The following is a 23,312-nucleotide window of genomic DNA, read 5'->3' as shown; positions in this document are numbered from 1 at the left end:
TGCGAGAAAAACGCATTCGATTTTGCCTCTTATCAGCTGTGACAAAAGATCCCTTTGTGAAATGCCACAGAGCACACGTTGGCAGGTTAAGTGGCTGTTATGTTTGAGTAATTCAATAAAACACAGATCAATCGGACAGCATTCCATTCTGATAATCGGATCGGGGTACCTTTGGCTGTTGTCCTTGTTGCAGAGTGGACGGCGAGAGGCGAATATTGTTTAAGCTCGGGTCACAGAGATGGGGTATGATTGAATCAGTTTCAGGCAGAGATCCAGATGGATTTGGGCTTCAGAAATTGCCACCCAGGGCAGAATGAGCAGTACGGTTGCGTGGCACCTGGAGTTTGAAAGGTTAGAAAGCTTCCTTGAGGATTTCACTTCAGGATACGAGTAGGGGATTCTGTTTTGTGCAATGAAATGCAAAATTATACATTAATGGTACCCTCCTAACACAAAAAACATCCATAAAACGTGTACTGCAGTGTAAAATGCAATAAACACCAGGTCTGGTGGTTTGTGAAGGTTACTGGATGATTCAATTGTTTCAATAAATTACAGCAGACAAGAGGAATGGACAAAGGACCAAAGAAGTCACTAAGCAATCTGCATCTTCACAAACTGCATCTTTGTTAATAGGATCCACTGTGGAACTAAAGGGCCTTAAGACAGTGTCTGACTCCCAGAGCAGTCCGTCCAATGCTGAGGTTCTGGGGGTCTGACCTGGTCTTCCCAGCAGAGCTGGGGGCCAGCTGTCACCAGAGACCCTGTCAGTGGACAGCTTGCTGCAGACCTGCCACAGCCCGGGCCCTGCCTGCTCCTCCACAGCTTCCAGACGGCTATTCTCATGAGCCCAGAGTGGGATTAAGGATCCCTGATGATGGGACAAGGGCAACAGCCAGCTGTGTGCTGCAGCTCCTTGCACAGCTGTCTGGGGCAGGCACAGCAGCATCTTGTACGCCTTGTTCTGTGTCTTGGCGAGGAGCAGTCTGCTCTGTCAGCCAGTTAGTCTCAAGCACATGGCTTGGCAGGGTGGGAGTTGCAGGCAGCTGTTCAGGAAGTAAATGAAACCATGATAAATAAATGCAAAGTGCACAAAAAAGTAAGGACTTTTAATCTTCTGTGTATACATACAACAGCAACAATTTCCACCAGTTCTTCACATGTGCACAGCTCTAGAAAAAACTCCGACTTCTCCTCCCATCAGGTTCTGCACACAATTGTCAGGGAACGGCTGAGTCAATCACTGTATGTCTGAGACTAGGGCTCGACAGCAACGCAGGTCTCGGGAGCAGAAGAAAGAAAACAGATGATTCTGGAGAATGAGAATGTGAATTTAAAGGCTGCATGCATTTGCTTTGTGTGTTTAATGGGGCTGCTTGTTACTCAGTTTCATAGTTATTAAGTGTTGAGACTGCTGTGTCACATTACAGAGTGAGACTAGCTCAGCTCCACTTCCTGAAGGCTCTGTGATTTTGATGGACAGGCTAGAGCTGTGCAGATGCCAATTATGCATTGAAATGTGTGCTGCAAAGATGAGGAGCTAAATACAGAAATCCCTGGGAACCACAGGATGCAGATTCAGTACTGCAGTATGGCCATAGTAATCAAGTAGAATGTAGTGAAGAATTAACTTTATTCCCCAACTTACTGTTGGGTAAACATTGTGGTTGGTTCTCTGATTAGTGCACCTTATGATGAAATCTGACCTCTGTTGCACACAAATCTCAAGGTCAGTGAACTTTACAGCAGAGAAGATTTGCAAGACAGCACCGAAGCTTTTCCCAGTTATCAGCAAATACGAATCATATTATTGCTTCCCTTGGACTAATGTTTGTTCTTGTTCACTTCAGATAAATAGAGCTCTCAGCATATCATTGTTTAACTTGTAAAATATAGAGCAGATGATTTGTTTTCCCCCACTGTATGAAATGTCCTATTAATTTTAATGTTCTCAGAAGTAGCAGCTACTGAGCAGTATATTTGTTAATTTGACACACCAGTATGTTTGTGTTTTTTGTGAGTTGTAAGGTATTTGTCTTGTTGGAAATTACTTTACAGTTTCTATCCAATTGGCAGCCCTTAATTTAAGGCGCAAATAGAGGTTAATTCAATGTTTTCAGCGTTGGAATCGGCCTCTGCTTCTTCCTCTACAGAGCGCAGGCTGACGCAGTTTGCCTCTCCTGCCCTGAGTTAATACTTCAGCAGAATACAGATCTGATTAATGGTCTACAAGCTTGAAAAGTGTCCAATTTTTTTTCCTTCCCATAATATTTTGTTTTCCAGACTGAGTCTCTATACTTATTTGTTTGTCCTGTCTGGAAAAAAGCAGAAAGATTTAATCTTCCTGTTTTTTAGCAAATTTATATGATAACGCCAATGGAAGGATAAAAACTTGACAGTATTTGACAAAGGGTATGTACAGTATGCAGTGGAAGAAGGTTAAGAGTACCTATGATGCCAGCAATCCACATCTTAGGCTTACTGTCTCTGTATTCCACTCAGGTTCAAAACTGAGGCTTGTCAGCATGTGTATACGAGCAGCCTGAATGCCCTGGGTTTGCTCTGTGGAAATCTGATCATCCCAGTCCTGTGTCCACCTGGTTACCTGTGTTCTAGTGTCCACCTGAGCTCATGTCTCTGGAGGTCCTGGGCACTTGTGTGCACTCGACTGACATGTGACTTCCTGATTCTCTGGGGCTGCTGCAGCTCGTGATGTGTTTCTGATTTATATCTGTCCCTGGCAACCCAATCCTTCACCACTCAGGTTTGGAGAGGCATCCTAAAGCTGAAATATGAGCCGGATGATCACATACATGAAGCTGTTTGGGTCAGTGATTGATACCACTTGCCCAAGTGTCTTTACCCATCTGTATTCCCCAAGAAAATAAACGTTAAGTAACCATGGCAGTGGGAGGATGGGGAGGTTGCTTTCTTTATGGAAAAACAGGATCACGTTCAGTCCTTGGATTTTTTTTTCATTCAGTTCAGTGAACTCCCAAGGGGACTGATGATGATCATCTGATTGTGCAGCTTCCCAGTCCATAGAGGAGAGAGTCGAAGATCGGTGGCGAAGGCAAAACGGTGTTTTTCAGTTTGTTTGGTCAAGGGGAAACAAATGACACGGTTCATAAAATGCTTCTGGCGTCCAAACTGTACCTTCATAAGATATCAGCCTTCCCGACGACAGCGGTGTTCGAGGAGGCACGTCTTTTAGATCTTGTCACAGTGATTATTGAAACTGTAGAGCTGAAGTCCAGAGCCAGAGAGCATCAGGGGTTTCAGAACCACAGTGTGGGGGGGGGCCGGCAGGGCGTTCAAACCTGTTGTTTCACAATGACTGATGAACCCCCTTCACTCCATGCTGCAGAGTTTTCAAGCAGCCACAAAGATATGTCCGTTAGAAAGAATTACAAGTGGCTGGCAATAACTTGCATATTAATTTGGCAAAGCAAGGCTCCTTCATCCCATGAAATATCAGTGGTAGCATGAGGTCGGAATGCCATGAATATTAACAACTGGCAGCACAAGTTTTATTATTCAGTGAGCATTTCCTTGGCCTTTCTTGTTCAGTCCACTGTGATGACAAAAAGTACTAATGGTTTATTTGCATATTTCTGCTCATGTTTCGTGTTGTGAAAATGTGAAGAGCACACAGGCGCAGCTAGACCAAACGGCTGGGAGGCGTCCTTTATTCTGGGCAACCAGAAGCTGCAGAAATGACTTCTCACTTTCTGCTATTTCTCATCCCCCTTGGAGCAGAAAGTCACAGAAGGCCACAGCTAAACAGATGATTGAAAAGGGTTTTTTATTCAAGCGGTGCAAGAGGAATATAGTGCCCGGCTGGTGTCAGGGTGCTTCGAACCCTTAGCATATTCTATGACTGCTTTATCTGTCTCATTTATGGTGAACGTAGAGCCTGGTTGTGTTCTGTGACAGGAAGTCAGATTCCTGGATGAAGACCGCAGCAGTCATAGCAGTGTCTGGCTGCCAACTGGGTTAGAGGACACTGGGAGTCCTGGAGTCAGGCAGGTCCTGGGACCCATGAGTCTGGGACCCATCAGTACCGCCACTGGCAGCTCAGTGACAGAGCACTTGTTCTGTGGCATTTCGGGATTGAATAGGAGTTGAAGGAGATGGATAATTGAACGATTGAGTGCCTGATTGGTAGGGAGAAGGGCGGATTGGAGGGCGACCCAACCGTGTCCTGTGAGCCAATGACTCCTGGGGCAACCGCAGGCTGTGAGTCACCACTGGCCCAGGAATAACACTTCACACTTCCGAATGATCAATCTGCTTCATTTTGTGAGAAGGTAGTGAGCTTAGCTTATTATAACAGGAGGGATCATGACACAGGAGCAAACTATTTTGGAGTTCCATGTGCGTTCTCTATTACTTCAATATTGAGGTTAAATCCCTAAAAGGGTATTTTACCCTTACCCTTGTTTTAATTTAAAACTTTTCTGTAGATGTCAGAATGTTTCTTCCGGACTTCCCTGTGGATCAAGTGTGGTTCTTAAAGGATGGATTGTCAAAGCCCTGGTAGACATTAAATATGTCCAGCTGAGCCAACTTAACTTTGAGAGCTTGATGCAGACTGATACACAGACAACACTGCGTACCCTGGGTGCTGGATTTTTATAGAGGTGCCATGGTGTTCAATCGCTCTGTTGCCTCTCTGTGGATATTACCTTTAGCCTTAAACCTTTATTTTTGAAAGGGCCAGGGCTACCAGATAATTTCTACTGCTGAATGCAGGCTGCGGGGTGTGAGGGCCGACGGCGGTTTCTGGCCCATCTATTTCCCTGTTTGCAAGGTGTCAGTAGATAAATGTGCCTCTCTAGAAGAGCTGACTCATCGCGTCAAGCTAGTGCTCTCGCAGTCTGATGAACAGCACCCTGCAGATCCATCAACTTCCAGCCGACATCCAGCGCTCCTTAAAAAGAGCACAATCCAGAGAGCAGGACCAGAAACTCCAGGGCTCTGCACAGCAGCTGAAGAACTTTGTATTTGTGCAGTATACATACACCTAGGCTTCATCCTCTGATTGGCAGGAAACGCCCCTTAGAATTTCTGCTCAGGTTGAAGATTGTCTGTGGGAAGTTCAATAGTTTATGAAAGAGCTTTTTGTTAAACATGGGAGAATGCAGAAAAACAAAGCAATTTGTTCTTTCTTACGCATTTAATTTCGTTCTGTGTCATGCACAGAGGCTTTATGTGAGACTGCATGACCAGGGTTTAACGTCCTCCTGAGGACCATAATCTGTGTCGCACCACCGCGAGGTGACACTCTCCGCTTCAAGGGCTCGACTGGTTATTCACCCATTTGGGCACGTTTTCATGTCAGATGGCCATTAAATCAACTCGGCACTTGTTGAAGACTTGGCATTTGCAAGGTGACATTCCTCGTGCTTTCCTTTCGCCAGTCAGCATTTGAGAACTTGGCAGCGCGTTTCCACGGGTTAATCTACTTGTGATATTTACTTGTGATGTGCTACCATAACGCAAACCTTTTATTATATAAGATGAATGTAGATTGAGCTCCGTAGCAGCACCCTACATGCACAGAGGAGTGCAGTTACCAGCTCTGTTAGCTGGAATAGTGCTCTTGGGCCTTTATGATTCTGGCAGCCAGAAGTCACTTTTCCCATTGTGAATGGAAACAGAACCTGGGCTAGAGAATGTCATCTTTTCATTAACAAGTCTTAAAAAATGTAAGCTGGTTTTGTAAAGGGGGGAATATAAGGAAATAAGGAAATTCCTCTGGAGTAATGTGTGCCTCACTTTTAAAGCCACCTCCTTTTTCAAAAACACGCCTAAGCTTAAGGCTTTACCACAGCTCTCTCTGAAAAAAAAGCTAGCGGACTGCGAACTGAGAAACATAAAGTCGAAAAATACATCCTGTGTCCTAATGGCACTTATATTCTAGTAGCTACACAATTATACCTCTGCAGCACTCTCACTGGGGAATGACAAAGCAGTGTGGTGCAGACTGCAATATCCATTATATAACTGTCCTCGGTGTATTCCTTCTGAAATCTTGGCTTTGCAATTATGGTCCTTGAAAACCCGCAGTGCCTCTGATATGAACTGGCCTTGGCAAGGCTGGCAGGTGGCTTAAAAGTAGAGGACTAGGTGATTTAGAGTCTGTAGAGAGAGCTACTCCTGGCTGTTCATCAGCAGACCGTCATTTCCCTGCCTGAAATGCTCTGCGTGTGTGCATTTGTGTGTGTATGTACATGTGTGTGCATGTCTGTGTGTGTATGTACATGTGTGTGCATGTTTGTGTGTGTATGTGCATGTTTGTATGTGTATGTGCATGTGTGAATGTCTGTATGTGTATGTGCATGTGTGTGCATGTCTGTGTCTGTATGTACATGTGTGTGCATGTTTGCGTGTGTATGTGCATGTCTGTGTGTGTATGTGCATGTGTGCATGTCTGTATGTGTATGTGCATGTGTGTGCATGTCTGTGTGTGTATGTGCATGTGTGTGCATATCTGTGTGAGTGTGTGCATATCTGTGTGTGTGCATGTGTGCACATACATGTATCTGTCAGTGCTTTACGATGAACATGTCTGCTACAGTCAGGGGACAGGGCTCTTTAACTACACACTGTTTTTTGACACTTGTGCTTGAAAAGGATTCTGTACAATGACCCATCTCACTTGAAATGCTGGGCTCGAAGTGGAGCACAATGACCAGTCTTTGTACACACAGATCTTTCTTTTGTTTCATTTTCTTAGATGTGCACTTTTATGAACTGCAGTTAGACTGAGTGTCTGCAAGAACATTGCAATTCTGTTTGTGCACACATTAAACCAATCATGTTTTAAATTCTCTTAGTCATGAAGTCAGATCTTTCTTCTGGAGTACGTATGGAAAATCCCTTTTCAGTAAGTAGCAAAGACAAGGTACATCATGAATGATGATCGCTTCAAACCTGGTGAGTGACAAGTTTAGTATTTCTCTGCCAGTTGCAACTGTGCCACATCAGATTCTAATGACATCAATTACCAGGGCTGCCCTCTGGAGCTCTGTTATCTGACTGCTGCCCTAAGCACAATCCCAGAGCTTCATTCACAAAGTCAGGGGCTCCTGCTTTCTGGTGTGGGGGGATCCACTCTTCCCCCTAGTGGAAATGTGGAGCATTGCTCCGACACCGGAGGAAGGAAGGCTGCTCCAGGCCTGTTGTTAAAAATTAGCCTACTTCCTGGCCTGTAAGCCCCGTGCCCACACATGGATCTAGAGAGTAACCCATGGCACATGACACAGCTGCATTGGACAAAAGGGAGCACTTCTCACAGGCATATAACTGTCTATAGACTGGGCAACTCTTCATTAACTACACTGACATTGAGCCCAGAGCTACTCCTGCTCAAGGTATTGCCACAGAAAAGAAAGACAGCGCGAGGTACAGAAGGGCGGCTGTTTCCCAGGGGCAGGACAGTGAGTTTGACAAGATGGAGCAGGACACAAGGTGTCCACACACGTTTGATGGCTTAGATCTTTTAGGGTGTCTTTGGCAGTTCCCCACACACTGGGGACCAGTGAAATGTGCAAATCCAAGATGTTGTGGTACAGAAGCAGAGCATGGAATCGTCCGCAGTCTTCCCAAGGTAATGCCTAGGTCTGCAGATGGTACCAGGCTCTCCTGTGCTGGCAAGTGCTGGAGCAGCATTTCCCTTTCCTGCCCCTGCACTCCAGCTCACACACAGGGCGCGGAGGCTGCTCTTGCGGAATAATCTGCAGCCCTGACGCACCGACGCAGTCCTTAGCAAAACCGAGCGCACAGGGCCGAGAGCCGGGAGGACAGGAAGCACTGGGCTCCCGCGGTCAGGAGCGCTGGGCTTCACTGCCGCCTGCCCCAGCGGAGCCGGTCCAGTCAGGGGTGACGCCAGACGCTGCTCTCCACCTTTCTGCTGTGCTTCCAGGAGAAAACCAGCAACGCATCTTGAAAAGGAGAGCCTGTGATGCTCTGTGATGCTCTAACAGCGTGCCGAAAGTTAATTTTTAAAGTTAGTTTGCAGACACTGTTTATTTCCTGGGAGACATATTGCTGGCTGGTAATTTGGTATAACACTTGCGCAATATGTTATAACACATAACAACCTGCAGCAATTGAGTCAAATCGACAAACAGAGGTCCAGAGGGACATGTTGGGTCGCCTTGTCCTCCAGACTGGACTGCTCTGCCCTTCTGCCCCTGCAAACACACCACAGTCCCCTTCACAGAGAAGGTGCAGATACTCTCCTCGCTTGAGTAGGGGCAGTTCTCAATTCCCCCCCCCCCAAAAAAAGATTCTTATACATCACAGGATTCCCCAGCTCCAGCCCAGCCCTCAATAGAGACACAGAGTAAGTCCACTGCCTTAGCACACCTGTGCTTGTCTTTAGGTCTTTAATTCTTTTCTCCTATCTGGAGAAGTGGCAGCATTAACTAAAGACTAATGAAGTCAATTGGTTTAACTGATATCAAGTGGCTTGGCAGAGCCTTGCCACAGCTAACTGTGGGTCAGAGTGAGTGTGTGCGTGAGGGAGAGTCAGAGAGTTACACCAGAACACACAAGAGGGTTGGTTTTCTGGCTGTATTTAAAGCCCTAAAGGTTCACATCTTTATTTTCCTATATTTTTGCAGTGTGTACTTCTAAAAATGGTTCTTCTAAAGAAGTGCATATTCCTGTTTGCTTGAACTAAGGAAAATACATTCAATTAAATTGTGCCCTTTAAAATGTGCTTCTTACAGTCTTCACCTCCTGATCAGCATCATTCTTTTTTTACAATAAATAATCGATCAAGTAATAGATCGCAGGTTGGCCCTTCCCGGGAGTCGCAGACTTCACAAACCTGCTGGTCTCTTCAACCCCCTGCTCGATGGGACCCTGACACTGGAGTCCGGGTCCTGGGTGCGTCTCAGTGGAAGGTTTCACAAGTGAATTCTCATCACGTGGGGGAGGTGTGACTGATGACCCTCACAGGCAGGGGAGAAGTGTTTTCCTGGAAAGTCCTGCTTTGTTCACTGAGCAGGAGGCATTTGCTGTTATTTCTTTTATGCTTGAAAGTACCTCTGTTTATCCGCTTAGCAGACACTCTTATCCAGGACGACTTGCTGAATTTATATGAAATGACGTCGTGCACTACAAGCGGACAGAGCTTAAAATTAAATTAATAAAACGACAGTGGGGCATGCAGAGTTCCACCTTTACCTCGCAGACACATGAAATAAAACAGTAGGAAACAGGAAGCGGGGGTCATACACAGAGACTTAGTGGAAAAGGGTCACTATACAATCCCGTACAGGCGCAGGACAACGGGGTGTAGCAGCCGAGCTCATGTGATCCCTGCAGTGTGGCTTTGCATGTTAGACGAATATACTAATGCCCTTCCTCCCCCTTACTTCACCTCCAGCAGCCTCAGCTCTCAACAAATAGCCTAATCTTTGTGATCTGAGTCTTTGCACATCCTTGCGCAATGCCTTGTGGCCAGTGTGGCAGCTGACCTGGCATGACATGATCCACGACTGTGATAATGATGTTTGCTCACGGAGTCCGACCGGACACCTTATCAGCACTTTTCTCCTGCTGCCGGGGTTGCTGTCCACACAGATGTCTTTGCTGCAAGGAGAAGCACAGGAAAAATTCTGCAGAGGCTGCACATCTGTAGAAGCCTTGGCACACCAGGCCCGCACAGATTAACGCTTCTCCAGATCCCTGGCTGGACAGATTGCAGCAGTTTTCAAACCCAAGCGCATCTTTTGCGGTTTTCTCTGGTTTGATTTCCCATTTATGTTATTTTGTCTTAAATATTTTTGTTGTTTTTTTTAATGAATGATCCCAGTGTTGAGTGACTCCGCGGCCTGGATGCTCTGTCTGAGCTGTCTGAAGAGGCCAGTGGGCTGCTATCCAGCACAGGCTTTGAGGAATGTGGTGGGATTTTTCAAAGAAGAGCACAGAGGGCACAGAATACGAAGTGTGCCACTTTGAAATAGAGGAAAAGAAATACACCCGGGAAGTCCGATAAGCTCCAGTTCTTCCAATTTCTATTTATTGTAAAAATTATGTTCTTTGCAACACGGTTAGCTTTGTGAGTGGGTGTGCTCCAGTCCCCTTGTTGTGAACGTGACCGAAACGATGGAGCAGGAGTTTCTGAGCCAGCGAGCTCCGCCCTGCCCTTGGTCAGCCTATTTCTTTAAGGACATTTAGTTAGGAAGAGATCAGTCTGGCCAGCATCTGCTTATGACACCAAACCTTCCTCAAATCTAATTTCAAAGCACAAATGTAATTATATTCCCCCAAAAAAAGCCTGCACTGCCAGAGTCCCGGTGGGATTCAGCACTGTTTCTGATGGATGGAGACAGTGAATATGATAATAATGTTTCTTTATTAGCCCTATACAATTTCTTGCATTAGGAATTCATCTTTTCGCATACCCCAGCTTTTTCTCCATGGAGACACAGACAGGGAGAGAAGCTGGGGGTCAGAGCGCAGGGTCAGCCATTGTACGGCGCCCCTGGAGCAGTTGGGGTGAAGGGCCTTGCTCAGGGGCCCAGCGGAGTAGGATTCCTCTGCCGGCCGCGGGATTTGAACCGCCAACCTTCCAGCCACAGATCCTGAGCCACAGAGCCACCGCTCCGCCCCTCAGATGGTGTAATCTACTAAGCTTTCTCAGGTGTGTAATGAGGGTAACGGTGCTAAAAGCTACAGGCTGTGCCATTTGTAACGGCAACACTTTTTCACCTAGTACAGCCCTCATACACTTGTGTCCCTGTTACTGCCCTATGGGAAGGTGAGAGAGCTTTCTTTGCTCTCCTGTAGAAGCACTTCCACTCGACGGCAGCTATTCTAGCAGTAAGATATTGTGCCCTTAGAAGTACCAGACCTATCCCCAGCCATTGGGATATTATTAAAGGCAGCGTTGCCTTTGCTACGAATCCCTTATCAGGAGCAAATTTCAGAGCGTTATGATCGAAGTGCATCAGCGTTTTGGCCTTCTTTGGTGTTTCTTTAAAACCCTTTTATGTGCGCTGCTTTATCACGGTTCTGATAAACGAGCGAATGTGTTTTTTCTTGTCTGTGTCATTTTATCAGATTGGCAGACTGTGCGTTTTCGTCTGATGTGCGTACTGGCACTATCTGTCCTCAGAATCACAAACAATTCCAAGCTGCCTCTGAAGATCTCAAGCTGTATGTTGGCACGTGATAAGTTGACTATTCGGAGCCCACACTCAACATGTATTTATTGAATTTAACGCAGAAGAATAAAAGTGTACATTGGTTTATTGTTTTGTCCTCCGGGTTTCTGAATATTTTGCAACAGCACAAAGACTGAAGTTTTGGTTCATACTTCATGCAAACCACAGCCAAGGGATTTGTGGCATATAGCCTACAGTACAGCAAATTACTCAGGTGAAGTCAGATTGTTTCTGGTGTGGGATATAGATGTTCTGATGTAGGATGCTAATGTCCTATGAGTTAACAGAGACAAGCCAGGTATCTCCTCTGCAGGAATGGTGCTTATGTATGACACTGGGCACATTGAACTGGAGCACTGAAACCAGTGAACCCCAGCCCCCAGCGGGAAGTGGAAGGTTTTCCTCTGGGTGTTTGGAGAAGCCCAGTAAGAACCAACCTCTGATAGGCCAACCACACTCCCCAGTTGGTGCTGGCGCGGTAGTCAGCAGGCCAGCTGGGCTGGGTTCATGGCTTCTGCCATCGTATTGCATGAGAGAAAAGGTGACAGACGTTACATGGAAGAAAAAAGGAAGCTTCTGCACTTGTCTGCACGCACGCATCGCAGGCATGAGACAGCTCCGGCTGCACAGGTCCTGGAGAAGTCAGCCCGTTGGTGCAGTGGCCCCCAGGCCGCCAGATCCACAGCGCCCCCTGCAGTGAGCAGAGCCCACCTGCTGCCGGAAGGTGCAGAACAGCACCGCAAACGGGCTCCAAGCGCCTACTAATTCCTGCACAAGGACACGCGTGAACACCGCCTCGTCTCGTTTTCACTACTCCCCCGGCGGCAGCCCTGCCTGACCTGAGATCCGCGTGCTCTGGCGGCAGGAGAAGGGAAAGGAAGCGGCCTGTCCGCGGTCAGATCGCCTAGCCTCAGCCCTTTCCATCGGGGCTTCAGGAACCGGTCACGCTGGCTCGATTGCAGATAGCCGGCTTGAGCAAGATGTCAGTTGCATCAAGAGAAACCTCAGGAACCACATCCGAATGCCGGCCTGCAGAATGTTTGCGCTTTCCAGCCCACGCGCGGGAAGACTGCCCCCTCTTTCTCCTGAGCCCTGACATTTAGCTTTTCAGCTACAATAAAAGTGTAGGCAGAAACCAAAATGCTTTTCTGTGACATAAGTAACAATCATGTAGGGAACTGTGTGTCCCTGCAGACATCTCTCTGGATTTAAAATACAGGGCCCTGTGTTCAAAACACTTGCATGCTTCGATCGCTTTTGTTTTATATCGTGATTTATACACCTGAGTGTTTGGAGTGTTAGGCCCATCATTTCAATATATGCCTTTCTTATTCTCAGTCAGGAATATTTGCATATGTGCAGGATTACATTCAGATACAATCTTATAAACATTTCAGTTTGATTCCAAGCAATCAAGCTAAATTTAAGTACAATGAATCAGTACATTTGGTATGAAGGCACACTAAAAGTAAAACACCCATTCAAAAGAGCCATTGGTTGGTTTTTAATTGTCATGTTCATTTGTGTGGCATTGTCAGTAGCTTTAGGTCTGTTGCTCTGATTCTCTGGGAGGCTCTATGTACATTGTGTGTGGGATTGTCCTCAAATCTAAAACCGTTTATCTAATTAAAGAGAAACATATTTGCTGTGAATCTTTAGTTTTGGAGCTCACTCATTTCAGAATGAATTTGGTTAATAAGAATTGGATTAAAAACCCCAAGCGGGGTGTAAGATCAGAGAGCGTGATTCAGAGGGAGTTACCATACCGGCTTTAAGTAATGAATGGAAAATTCTTTTGCGATCGTTTTTCCTTTGTTTATCTTCCATGGCATTTTCTCCAGTGAGCTATGAACATACTAACCAGAAAAGTAAAATAAATAAAATAAAACCAATTACCCCCACGTCTCTGCACGACAGAAGGAGGAAGGTTTTCCCAGTTATCCAGACAGAAAAAAATTAGCGTGAGTGGGGCCATAGAGGTTATATGCCTTGCTGTGTACACGTGTGTGTGTCTGCACGTGTGTTTGTGTGTATCTATGTCTCTGTCTGAGAATGTGTGTGTGTCTGTGCACACATGTGCAATTGTGTGTGTCTGTATTTGTGTGTGTGTCTGTACCTATGTGTATTATATGTGTGTGTGGGGGGGTGGGGAGGGATACCCAGTCAGTGGTGAGGAAGAAGGTTCTTGGTAAGTTCTATTGCTCGTCATCTTCCCTTTTCAAAGGGTGTCATTGGGAGTTAATATGCATTTATGCATAGGAAGAAGCCCACAGAGCTGCTCTTCAGACACAATCAGCTCGGCAGCTGAGGACAGCTCTTATGGAAATTGGAATCCCAGGAGAAGCTGCCCTTGATCTGTTTGTGGTTAAATACCCCTCAGTGCTCTCTGGTTCTAACCTATTTTGATAGGTCTGTTGAGCACCGATGCAACTGGAGTTTGAAGTGAACTAATTAAAAAACAGCCATTCAAAAGCACCACAAAACTGATGTTCAGCACGAAGCTGCACCTTATTGTCAGTCCTCGCTTTACAATCTTACAAAACGTATTGCGCATAGTAAGAACAGTGATGAGAAACATACATCGCTTGTTTTTTTAAATGGGCACATTTTGTTTTCTGAAGAAAATGAAAAAATCTGAATTCACAAGTGAAAGCCTACATCACATCCTTGTGAAGACTGGATGCTATAGAAAGGAAGGACAAAATGTTTGTGTCACTCAATTTGTTTTTTTCAAAAGGAGAGTACTTTGCATGAAATAGCATGTCTAATTAAAAGATCGCTTTCAGACTTCAAGCTGAATTATTCATGAGTGTGTGAATGAGCTGTCTGTGGTCTAGGTGTAGAAATGCTGCTGTTCAGCTTTCTCTTTTAAGTTACAGCAGTCACAGTGTCAAGGCTTTAGAATTAGGCAGTAACTCACGTTGTGCCAAATATAACAAGCTGGGTCTAGTTCCTGAGAACCGTGCTGCGTGTTGATTGATACCTGCCTTGTCTTATTGTCTGTTCTCCATTGGAACAGCTCAGGTGCTATCTAGCGATCTGTATCTGTGCTTATGAGCTATCTCACGCAGAGTCCAGTGTTATTCCAGTGTAAAAATTGCAAATACTGGTAAAATTGGTTATTATTTGTCCCTCTGCAGTTTCCTGTAAAAGTTTTTTTTTACAGGTGATATTCGGATTGTTGAATGGCTCTCTTATCTGGCTGTATTCTGCCCAATCACAAGAGTTTAATGTTATGTAGGATGGGCAGTGGAGTAGCAGCTGAAGAGTGTGACTTTGAGGGGGTGTCAGATGTTGTCAAGTGATAGTGCTAAGCCAGGTCAAAGTTCATGAGAAATCACTCTTGATTTGTCTTGATTCGCTTAGATTTGAACTCCAGGTTCAAGTTGCTGTTACACTGCCACCTGTTGGCATATGATGGAGGCGCCACACACTTCATTTCTAAACATATACAGTACACATGATACATTCATAGTGAAGCAAATAAGGCTCTAAACAGGACTTTGTCCATCATTTTACTGGGAATGCATCAATTTCTGGGTCGTAAGTCTATTTTGCTAATGGCCATCTGAGGTTGAAAGCAGACAATATCATTTTAAAACCACAGGGACATTAAACTCTGTGTCCACTGCCTCACAGGTTGTACAGAGTTCAGTCTCATCAGTAGGAAAGGCTGAATTGATGTTTTGACAGTGTCACCTCTGAAAGCAGCACAGTAACAAAAAGCACACAAGCAGCCCAGACACAGATTCCCTTTGAAGAGTGCAGGATGGAAAGGGCAGGATGGGCAGGAAACCAGGCGACTGCTTTTCAAAAATGTATCAGACCTGGGAGTCAACCTTTGCACATTTCGTACAGAGATCTGCCAGCACTGGGGAAACTGTGATCATCTTTCTAAGGAACGTCTGCGCTGGAGAGTCTCCTCTCGTTTGAAAGAGTAGACAGGAGGTGGGCCCTGGCAGCTGGCAGACGTGCAGACAGTACAGGAAGCCGTCGCTGTGCGTGTGTGCAGTAATGTAATGGGCCTTTTCAACTCCTCCGCAGGCAGCTGTCACTCACACTGCAGCAGGGCTGGAATCGTTCGACCTCGAGTGGCCTTTCCTATCATCTGCCCTCTTGTGAAGGTGTTCCATGCTTTGACGATGCTGCTGCCAAGCAGTGGCTGTGCAGTTGGCTTCTTGCATTATCACGTCTCCCTGTGCTTTAAAATGCAGTCTCCCCATTATCTCACAGTGTCCTTAACTCTGCTGTTAGCATGACAGGCCACGGCATGGCAAACTGTTTCGTGCTTATTGTTTTTGTATTTTGCTTGTTTTGCCCAGAACTATGCTGAAGTGGAATTCCTTTGCTAACTGTGATTGGGTATGATTAGGATATTTCCACATGGCTCATACTGTGCATCAGGCCTCCTCCCCTCAGTTCCTCCGAGACCTCATGTCCTCTTGTTTCTGTTCCATCTGATTAGTCAGTTAAATAATTTACCTTCTTCATGGTTGGTCTTACAGTGTATTGAAATGTCCTTCAGGTCTTTCACAGCTGATAACCTAAAACATACACTTTGTTAAAGGTACAGTTAACAGCTAATTAAATAATTCAATAACTGTCTGGGACAGAGGCCAGAAGTTAGTATTGTGCTCTGCAGCACCTGAGATTGAGACCCCTGCTGTAGAGAATGGGCTGCAAATGAATATTGGAATGAAAATGGATATTGAATGCAAATGAAAATGGAGAATATAAGGAAATAGGAAGGCCATGTGTTTCTCCTCCTGTACAGCCCTGTTCAGCCATATTAAAGAAGGGTCTGGCTGCCTGTGTGCTGCACTCTTTTGAAAAGGGATAGCTCAATCGCTCAGTGGCAGGAAAATCAAGCGCAGTTGAGCACTGTGTGCATTTGCAGGTGAGGTTAACGAGCTGCAGGAGGTCCTGGGACCAGTCAGGCAGTGAGGCTGGAAGGGCTGAGTGGCTCCTCTTGCCTGTCCCCTTTCTGGTGTGTGACTGGTCACTCTTCTGCAGCACAGCCAGCGCCCAGATTGCTGCATTGATCCTGCTAATTGTCAATTAAACAATTAACGACCTAAAATGGTTCGCCCAGGGAGGGTTCTACAGGTTGAGACTAGCGTGACAGGGACTGCTCTGTCGCGTTTTGTTCTAACCAAAAAATAAAGCTGTGAACCTTTTCTTTTCCACATTTTGAAGGACAGGGGCATGAACCTGATTTGTTTTTCATTAGAAAAGAGCCTTTCGCACACACTGGGTCAGTTGCAGTCCAGTGATGCCCAAACAGAAATCAAAGCCCTTTTTTTCACGCAATGCGTTTTAGGAGTGGAGTAATTAAACTGGGGGATCAGGCAGGCAGGAGGAAGCGTGCTCCTTCTGAAAATAAGATGAATGTGTTATTCTGGTGACGGCTCCGTCAGTGCTGGAGCAGTAGAATCAGGGCTGGTCCACCGATCCTCAGCTCCTCTGCCTTCTCCTACCATGCCACCCCTCGCGTCCTGGCTGAGGAGAGAGGGGAACGGGAAAATAGAATGTGAATGATTTAGCCCTTATTAAGCGTGTTACTTGGAGAAATGTCTTAATCTGCCTCCTGTCACATGTTTCTGCGTGCTATAGTCCCCAGTGAAAAGTGGAATTTCAGAAAATAAATGAGTTTATTAATAAGACGACATGAGCAGACAGAGTGAGCTTTATGATCTGTTACATCGTTATAGAAATGATGCTGAACAGACTGCTGATATAATAAAGATGCAATAAAAATATCAATGTTTGTAGCAGAAGGTGCACACTTTGTCTTGTTCCTTGTAAGTACTTAGATTAGAAATCAGTGAAATGGGGAATAGTGGTGATGTCAGTGGGGCGCCTTCAATTACAACCTGTTTTGATTAAAAAGTCACCAAAATGCTCCGTAGGACTTGACATGGAGAGCCGATGAGCCCAATCAGATTAAGAGAGCGATGCCGCAATCTGGTGGATTGAGGCTGGTGACCTGTGCTCTCTTGTCCACCAATGTGCCATAAAATGTGAGCCAAACATGTACAGAGTAACAGAATTGAACTTGCAAAGGCTGCCCAGCTAATTAATATACTGTAAGAATGTTCAATGTCATTTGTTAAATTACAGTATGGCCAGGTGTGTTCTGTCTCTAGCCTAACTGAAAGACAAGGTTCAGTTCAAGGTTAGACTGCTTTACCTAGATTAATTTTGCCCGTCGACAATGGTCTCTGTTCTTCCTGTTTGAAAGGATGGATCTGTGTGATTTGAAAAACGTAGAAAGATGGAAGGAAAGCTTCCCTTCCACTTAGCTGTGAGACAGGCCAAGTAGGTGGGAGTGGGTGTCCACCTGGTTACACGTTAAAACGAATCGGAAGGAGGGGGAGAAAAGAGTGAGGAATTCTCTGAAGCTGAAATCCTGATGCCATATCCCATCCTACCTGGGTCTGAGCGCTGAGAGACTCAGTGTGTCTCTGCACACAGTCCGCATCAGACTGGCTGTGCTGGCGTGCAAATTTAACCTTCATATTTTTAATTGTTTGTTTTTGCTTCTTCTTTTTTACCTGGCATTTGCCTGTAGTTTAGAAAGAACACAAAAAACACCAAGTAGCTTATAAGAAGTCCTCAGAGTGTTCTTCGCAAGACGTCTCAGGGTACAGTAAAATGAAAGTCTTTAGTTGTCAGTGATTTATTACAGATCTGTGTCGTCCCAGTGACTGGAGCTGGGGAGTTCCCAAGCTGTGTTATTGAAAATGCATGCCCTGTTTCGTCTCTCAGGAAAAGTGGGCCTTACAAGGGCTTAGTTGGACAATTTGCTGATACTTGTAGAGGATTTGGTGAAAGTTGAACTTAAGTTAGAAAGAGGACACTTTGAAGGGAGCCCTCGTCTTCTTAGATCAGAGGTCACGTGTTGTGAGAGGAGGAGCGGGGTGGGGTTGTCGTTGTCATCTAATGGCTCCTGGGCTGCTCAGTTCAGTTCATGTTTCTAACAGAGCAGGAGCGAAGAAAAGATGTGGCTTCAGCTCTGTAAGCGGATTACAGCACGTTTCACATGGCGAAGCCAGGAAGCTGGTCAGAGCTTCACGCCTTTTCCTCCTGTCACCCCCAGGCGTCTCGAACTCTTCATCTCATAGCGTGTTTATAATAATGTTTCTTTATTAATAATGTTAATAATCCCTGTTCCTTCCCAAATCCTTCACCGGGGAGATGATGCAAAGCTGAGATTTTCTCTTTGTGAAGAAAATGAGAAAATGTTGACATCATGGGAAAACTAAAGGGATCTAATGTTAATACTTCAGGCGGTGTTTAACTAGGCAGAAGACTTTGATTCAGACATACAGTATTTGCTTCTTGCAAAGAATCGAGCTATAGTAAACATGCAAAGTGCTGCATTGCCTTCACGGTGGCTCTGGCTGGAGTTCTGGCACAGTGGCACAGCCCTTCTGGAGAGGTTTTCCATGTCATGTGTTAGCCTTGCGAAGGCTGTCTCCACTATTTACTTGATCAGTAGTAGTATTATTGTAGCAGTATTGTTTTGCAGGGTGATAGCAGCATTCTGCTGCTCTAAGGTAATTGGAATGGTCCTCCTTTTGGGTGTTGTCTGGTTGTGGAGCAGATGTTAGTCTGGACTCCTAATGGGAAGGTTGCAGGTTCAAATCCCAGGTGAGACACTGCTGTGACACCTGTGAGAAAGGTGCTTCACCTGAACAGTGCCAGGAAAACACCCAGCTGCATCAATGGGGGCAAATGTTTTTTTCGGATAAAAGTGTCCCAGCTCATAGAATGTTTTTATCGGGACAAAAGAGCAGAATCTAACTTCTACACCCGCGTTTCTGTTTCCAGTACAGAATCGGACAGCTGTACATGATCAGCAAGCACAGCCATGAGCAGAGCGACCGGGGAGAGGGCGTGGAGGTGGTGCAGAACGAGCCGTACGAAGACCCCGCGCACGGAAAGGGCCAGTTCACGGAGAAGCGCGTTTACCTCAACAGGTAGGGGGCGCCGGTTCCTTCTTCTCTCCCAGGACACTGAAAGACAAGGAGCTGGTGAATGCTTTCCAGACAGGCAAGCAACACTGTACTGTGGGGGGAAAAAAACGAATGCCGAAGGATAACCTGAGATAAATATAGAAAGAGTTATAAAAAGTTAATTAATTCATTGAATGCGAAAGGCATTCGTCAGCGGTTTTGCTGAAGGGCTCAGGGGCAGTGCTGACGCAGAAGCTAGCATGACTCGGCGGAGCCAGAGGTAGCCTTGGCCCCCCGGCCTGCAGTAAAGGACAGGATAAGACATGATTCAGCAGAAAAGGCGGCTGGCGGGACGGCTTACAGACAGGACAGCCTTTGTGTGGCCACCCTGCTAAATGCTGACAGAGTAACTACATACAACAACACAGGCGGCAAAAAACAAAACTCGAACAGCCCCTGTTTGGAAAGCTGCTTCATTTCCTTTGAATCGGCAGGGTATCCTGAGCCTTCCTGGCAAGATTTTTTCCATTTACCTCTCTTGGGTATCAGATGCTCAATCTTCACTGACCTTTAGCTGGTGTTTGCGAGCTGAAATGTACACGCGGAGTGATTTGGCCTCTTCGGGAACGCTGGCACAGAGAGCAGTGTAAATATGCAGAAGTCAAGCCTTCTCAAAGCAAATGAGCTGCGGTTAAAGGCAGTTCTAGCAGAGATCACATAGTTGTTGAAATGTCTGAATTATGCCCCTCGCGGCTCACGATGGAGGCTGAAAACAGAAAAGAATTTAAACAGACGTGTCTGAACTGGCGATGAAGGTTCCACCTCGCTCTTATCCAGCTGAAGTCTGGTCTGAAGTAGAAACTTCCCCCACAAGTCCTGTGCTGGTCCCGATCCTACAAGGCCTGAGGTTCTTCCCTGACACCCCTGTCGTTCTACCGTGGAAAACAAAACAAAGGTTCTGTTGAATTCGTTTTCGCGCCGGATGTAAAACCCTTTGCCTTTGTCTGGACGCCGGAGCTGGCTCGCAGGTTGGCGTTGTGACGTTCAGCTGCCTTTGCGGACGTGCTGGTCCTACCACCCCCCCGGGCTCCTCTCGGTTAGAGACGCCCCCTGTCCCGAGGAGAGGCACAGCGGCAGGCTAGTGCCAGCCAGGCGGGCCCCCCCGTCTGGCTCTCGGGCTGTGGCACAAGCCGCTCGGAGTGGTTTCAGCGCCAGCTGGTTCTCAGCTCCAGCCTAATTCACCCTGCATAATTATTCTTGACAGCAAAATAAATAATTAAAAAACGGGTTCTTGAAAGTGCATTCTTTCCCACGGATGGCGTACACAGATGGCTCACTTGGTTCATTTCTGCATTCAGATGCTGCCCCCATTAGGACTTTTTGTGACGATTTCCACTGCAGTGGGAAACAAAAAGCAGTTAACTCCCCTCTTCCCTGCTCTGAGTCTCATCTGTGAGGAGAGCTTTTCACTGCAGGTGAGGGAGTTTCTCCACGGACAGCTCCGTCACACGGCTACAACAGGGGCCTGGAGTGTGGAGAGCAGAGTGAGGAGTGTGCAGGACAGTGTGCAGTACAGTGTGCAGTACAGTGTGTGGAGTGTGCAGTACAGTGTGTAGTACAGTGTGCAGGACAGTGTGCAGTACAGTGTGTGGAGTGTGTAGTACAGTGTGCAGTACAGTGTGCAGTACAGTGTGTGGAGAGCAGAGTGAGGAGTGTGCAGTACGGTGTGTGGAGTGTGCAGTACAGTGTGCAGTACAGTGTGTGGAGTGTGCAGTACAGTGTGCAGGACAGTGTGCAGTACAGTGTGTGGAGTGTGTAGTACAGTGTGTAGTACAGTGTGCAGTACAGTGTGTGGAGTGTGCAGTACAGTGTGTAGTACAGTGTGCAGTACAGTGTGTGGAGTGTGCAGTACAGTGCGTAGTACAGTGTGTGGAGTGTGCAGTACGGTGTGCAGTACAGTGTGCAGTACAGTGTGTGGAGTGTGCAGTACAGTGTGTAGTACAGTGTGCAGTACAGTGTGTGGAGTGTGCAGTACGGTGTGCAGTACAGTGTGCAGTACAGTGTGTGGAGTGTGCAGTACAGTGTGTGGAGTGCGGAGTGTCCTGTGCTGAGTTTAGAGTCTAGTGTGGCTTGCAGAATGTGTGCTGTTTAGACATTACAGAGGAAACAGTGTCAGGGAGATGATCCGATCAGGCTTTCGAGTGCTTGGAGTTGCTGTGCAATATGTGAGTGTTATTATTAAACCACAGATTAGTTCAGTTCCTTCCCTGTTCTCCATGATGTCAGCCAGCACACCCTCTCCAGTCTTGCAGTCTGTTAGAGGATCTGGCCTGGAGATGGAGGAACGAAAGTGAGCTTGAGCTGCAGTCTCATGGAAGTGAATCTAACTGCACTTCCAACAGTACAGCTCATTTCCAGCTCGTTATTTTGGATACAGATTAAGATTCAAAACAAGTTGCTTTTCCAGCAAATAGCTGGTGACACAAAAGTTGAGTGCAGTTTGCACACCCATCACACTAAGCTGTGCGCATCAAAACCTTTGAAATGAAAGCTCTTTCGGGCAGGGCTGTCTTATTTAGCCATAGTCACATACTGTATTTATCAACTCAGCATGTCTTCCACAGCAAGTGTGCAATCTCCCTCCCCTCCATTCCATGGGGGTTTTCTGTGTAATAAATCTCATCCTGCATGCACGATTGTTTTCAAAATGAGTCTCTCCTGTGGGGGCTGGCAGGAGGGTCTCTGCAGAGGGGGCAGCACGCTCTCCCAGCCTTCGCGAGATTGGCGGGAAGAGGCAGGCGAGGGGCCCGGCGTGACTCCACAAACACAGGGCTCGTTAGAGCGGCCTGCTCGTCCGTCAGGAGGCACACCGCACTCGAAAGGAGCATTCCTCTCCATTAGGACAGCAATTAGCAGCGGAGGCCTCGCTCTCAAGAAGGCGATTGGAAATAAGCCCTCCTGAGCCAGATCTTCTCCACCTGTGAGCAATGAAGACATGAGAGAGAGAGAAAAGGGGGCACAGTTATGAATCTGTGGGAGCCCCTCTTTCTCACCTGCTCAAAGCTGCTGCTACAGCGCCAGCTACTGGTGCTCTCCATCAGTTCCAGACTGTGAGCCAAGACATGGTTGGCTGACCTTTGTACACAAGCCCTACCAGAGAGAAACAATGCCCTCCTTCCCTGCGGTACTAAACAACATGCCCGAGGTCACGGTTCTGCAAAAACGGGACAATGTTCTTCCCTGAAAGCACCACCTAGATCATCTCTGCAAAACTAAAAATTAAGGATTTGTCTTTGTCCCATCATTGCTTGTGACATTATTATCTAATTATCTTCAGACTTCACTGGTTATCTATATGAAGGTTGTGAGACATGGGCTCGGTTGTAAACAGAGAAGGAGAAATGCCCTGTGAAAAAACAGGGGACATGGTAACAGCACTAAAGATTTTATTGGAGAGCACGTACATATAATCCACATTAAAACCAGAATTTTAAAGATCACACGGAGGCCAAGAAGGAGGTGATCTCTGTGCTGGAGAGGTTATGCCAGCAGTTCATTCTCCTCATTGTGAGCATATAGAGAAATCTATTGACTACGTGCCTGTGCCTGCAACACCAAACCCTCTGTCGATGGCAAAGTACTCTGGCTAGTTTTACAACAAAGCCCTTGGAAGACCCGTGCTGCCAAAAACTCTCACCTCTGGCCTCAGTCTGGCACCAAAACAGATGGATCTTTTGACAGAAATGGGCTTGTATTTTAACACACCGATGAAGCATAGAGAACTCACTTGTGTTTATTAAACAGGCTTTTTCATTTACGCGCATACAACTTCAAAATTTAAGAACCCCTGTGTTGCACCAAGTTAACTTTTTATCTCAAGGTGTGATGTTTGGTCCTAGATAGACAGATAGTAAAAACATGTTCCAACTGCACATTTAATTAGAGCACTGCAGATCTTTTTCAAAATGACAAACAGACGCTAAAGTAGGAATGTGTAAGTGGGAGAGAGAGAGCCGTCTTTGATGTCTTGTGTGGGACTGAGCTTTGCTGGGGTCTGTGTGGAGCAGCGCTGTGTGCCCGGCTCCTGTCTTCTCTAGGCGTACCTGTCTGCTGCCCACATGCCACCTGCTTGCGTGTGCCAGGCCTAAGTGTGTGTGGAAGGCCATGG

At 46.4% G+C, this 23,312-nt stretch overlaps 1 protein-coding gene and 1 long non-coding RNA gene across 2 annotated transcripts in view; one reads left to right on the top strand and one right to left on the bottom strand.

The window, feature by feature from the left end:
- Window positions 1-23,312, top strand: part of pitpnc1a (phosphatidylinositol transfer protein cytoplasmic 1a) — an 89,149-nt gene that overhangs the window by 41,474 nt on the left and 24,363 nt on the right. Inside the window, exon 2 of the mRNA XM_088600123.1 lies at window positions 19,020-19,168. Within this exon, the coding sequence (XP_088456249.1) occupies window positions 19,020-19,168 (149 nt within the window). The remainder of the gene's footprint in view (window positions 1-19,019; window positions 19,169-23,312) is intronic.
- Window positions 13,623-20,587, bottom strand: LOC148652881 (uncharacterized). The gene is made up of 3 exons (XR_015925460.1): window positions 19,713-20,587; window positions 19,161-19,256; window positions 13,623-16,685 (listed from the first exon to the last, which is right to left on the bottom strand). It is a non-coding gene; the product is annotated as an uncharacterized LOC148652881 (long non-coding RNA).

This window comes from Lepisosteus platostomus, chromosome 11, assembly GCF_059453375.1.
Source record: "Lepisosteus platostomus isolate fLepPlt1 chromosome 11, fLepPlt1.hap1, whole genome shotgun sequence".
NCBI lineage: Eukaryota > Metazoa > Chordata > Actinopteri > Semionotiformes > Lepisosteidae > Lepisosteus > Lepisosteus platostomus.
The sequence above is the reverse complement of the archived record's forward strand: the minus strand, read 5'-3'. Positions and strand labels throughout refer to the sequence as shown.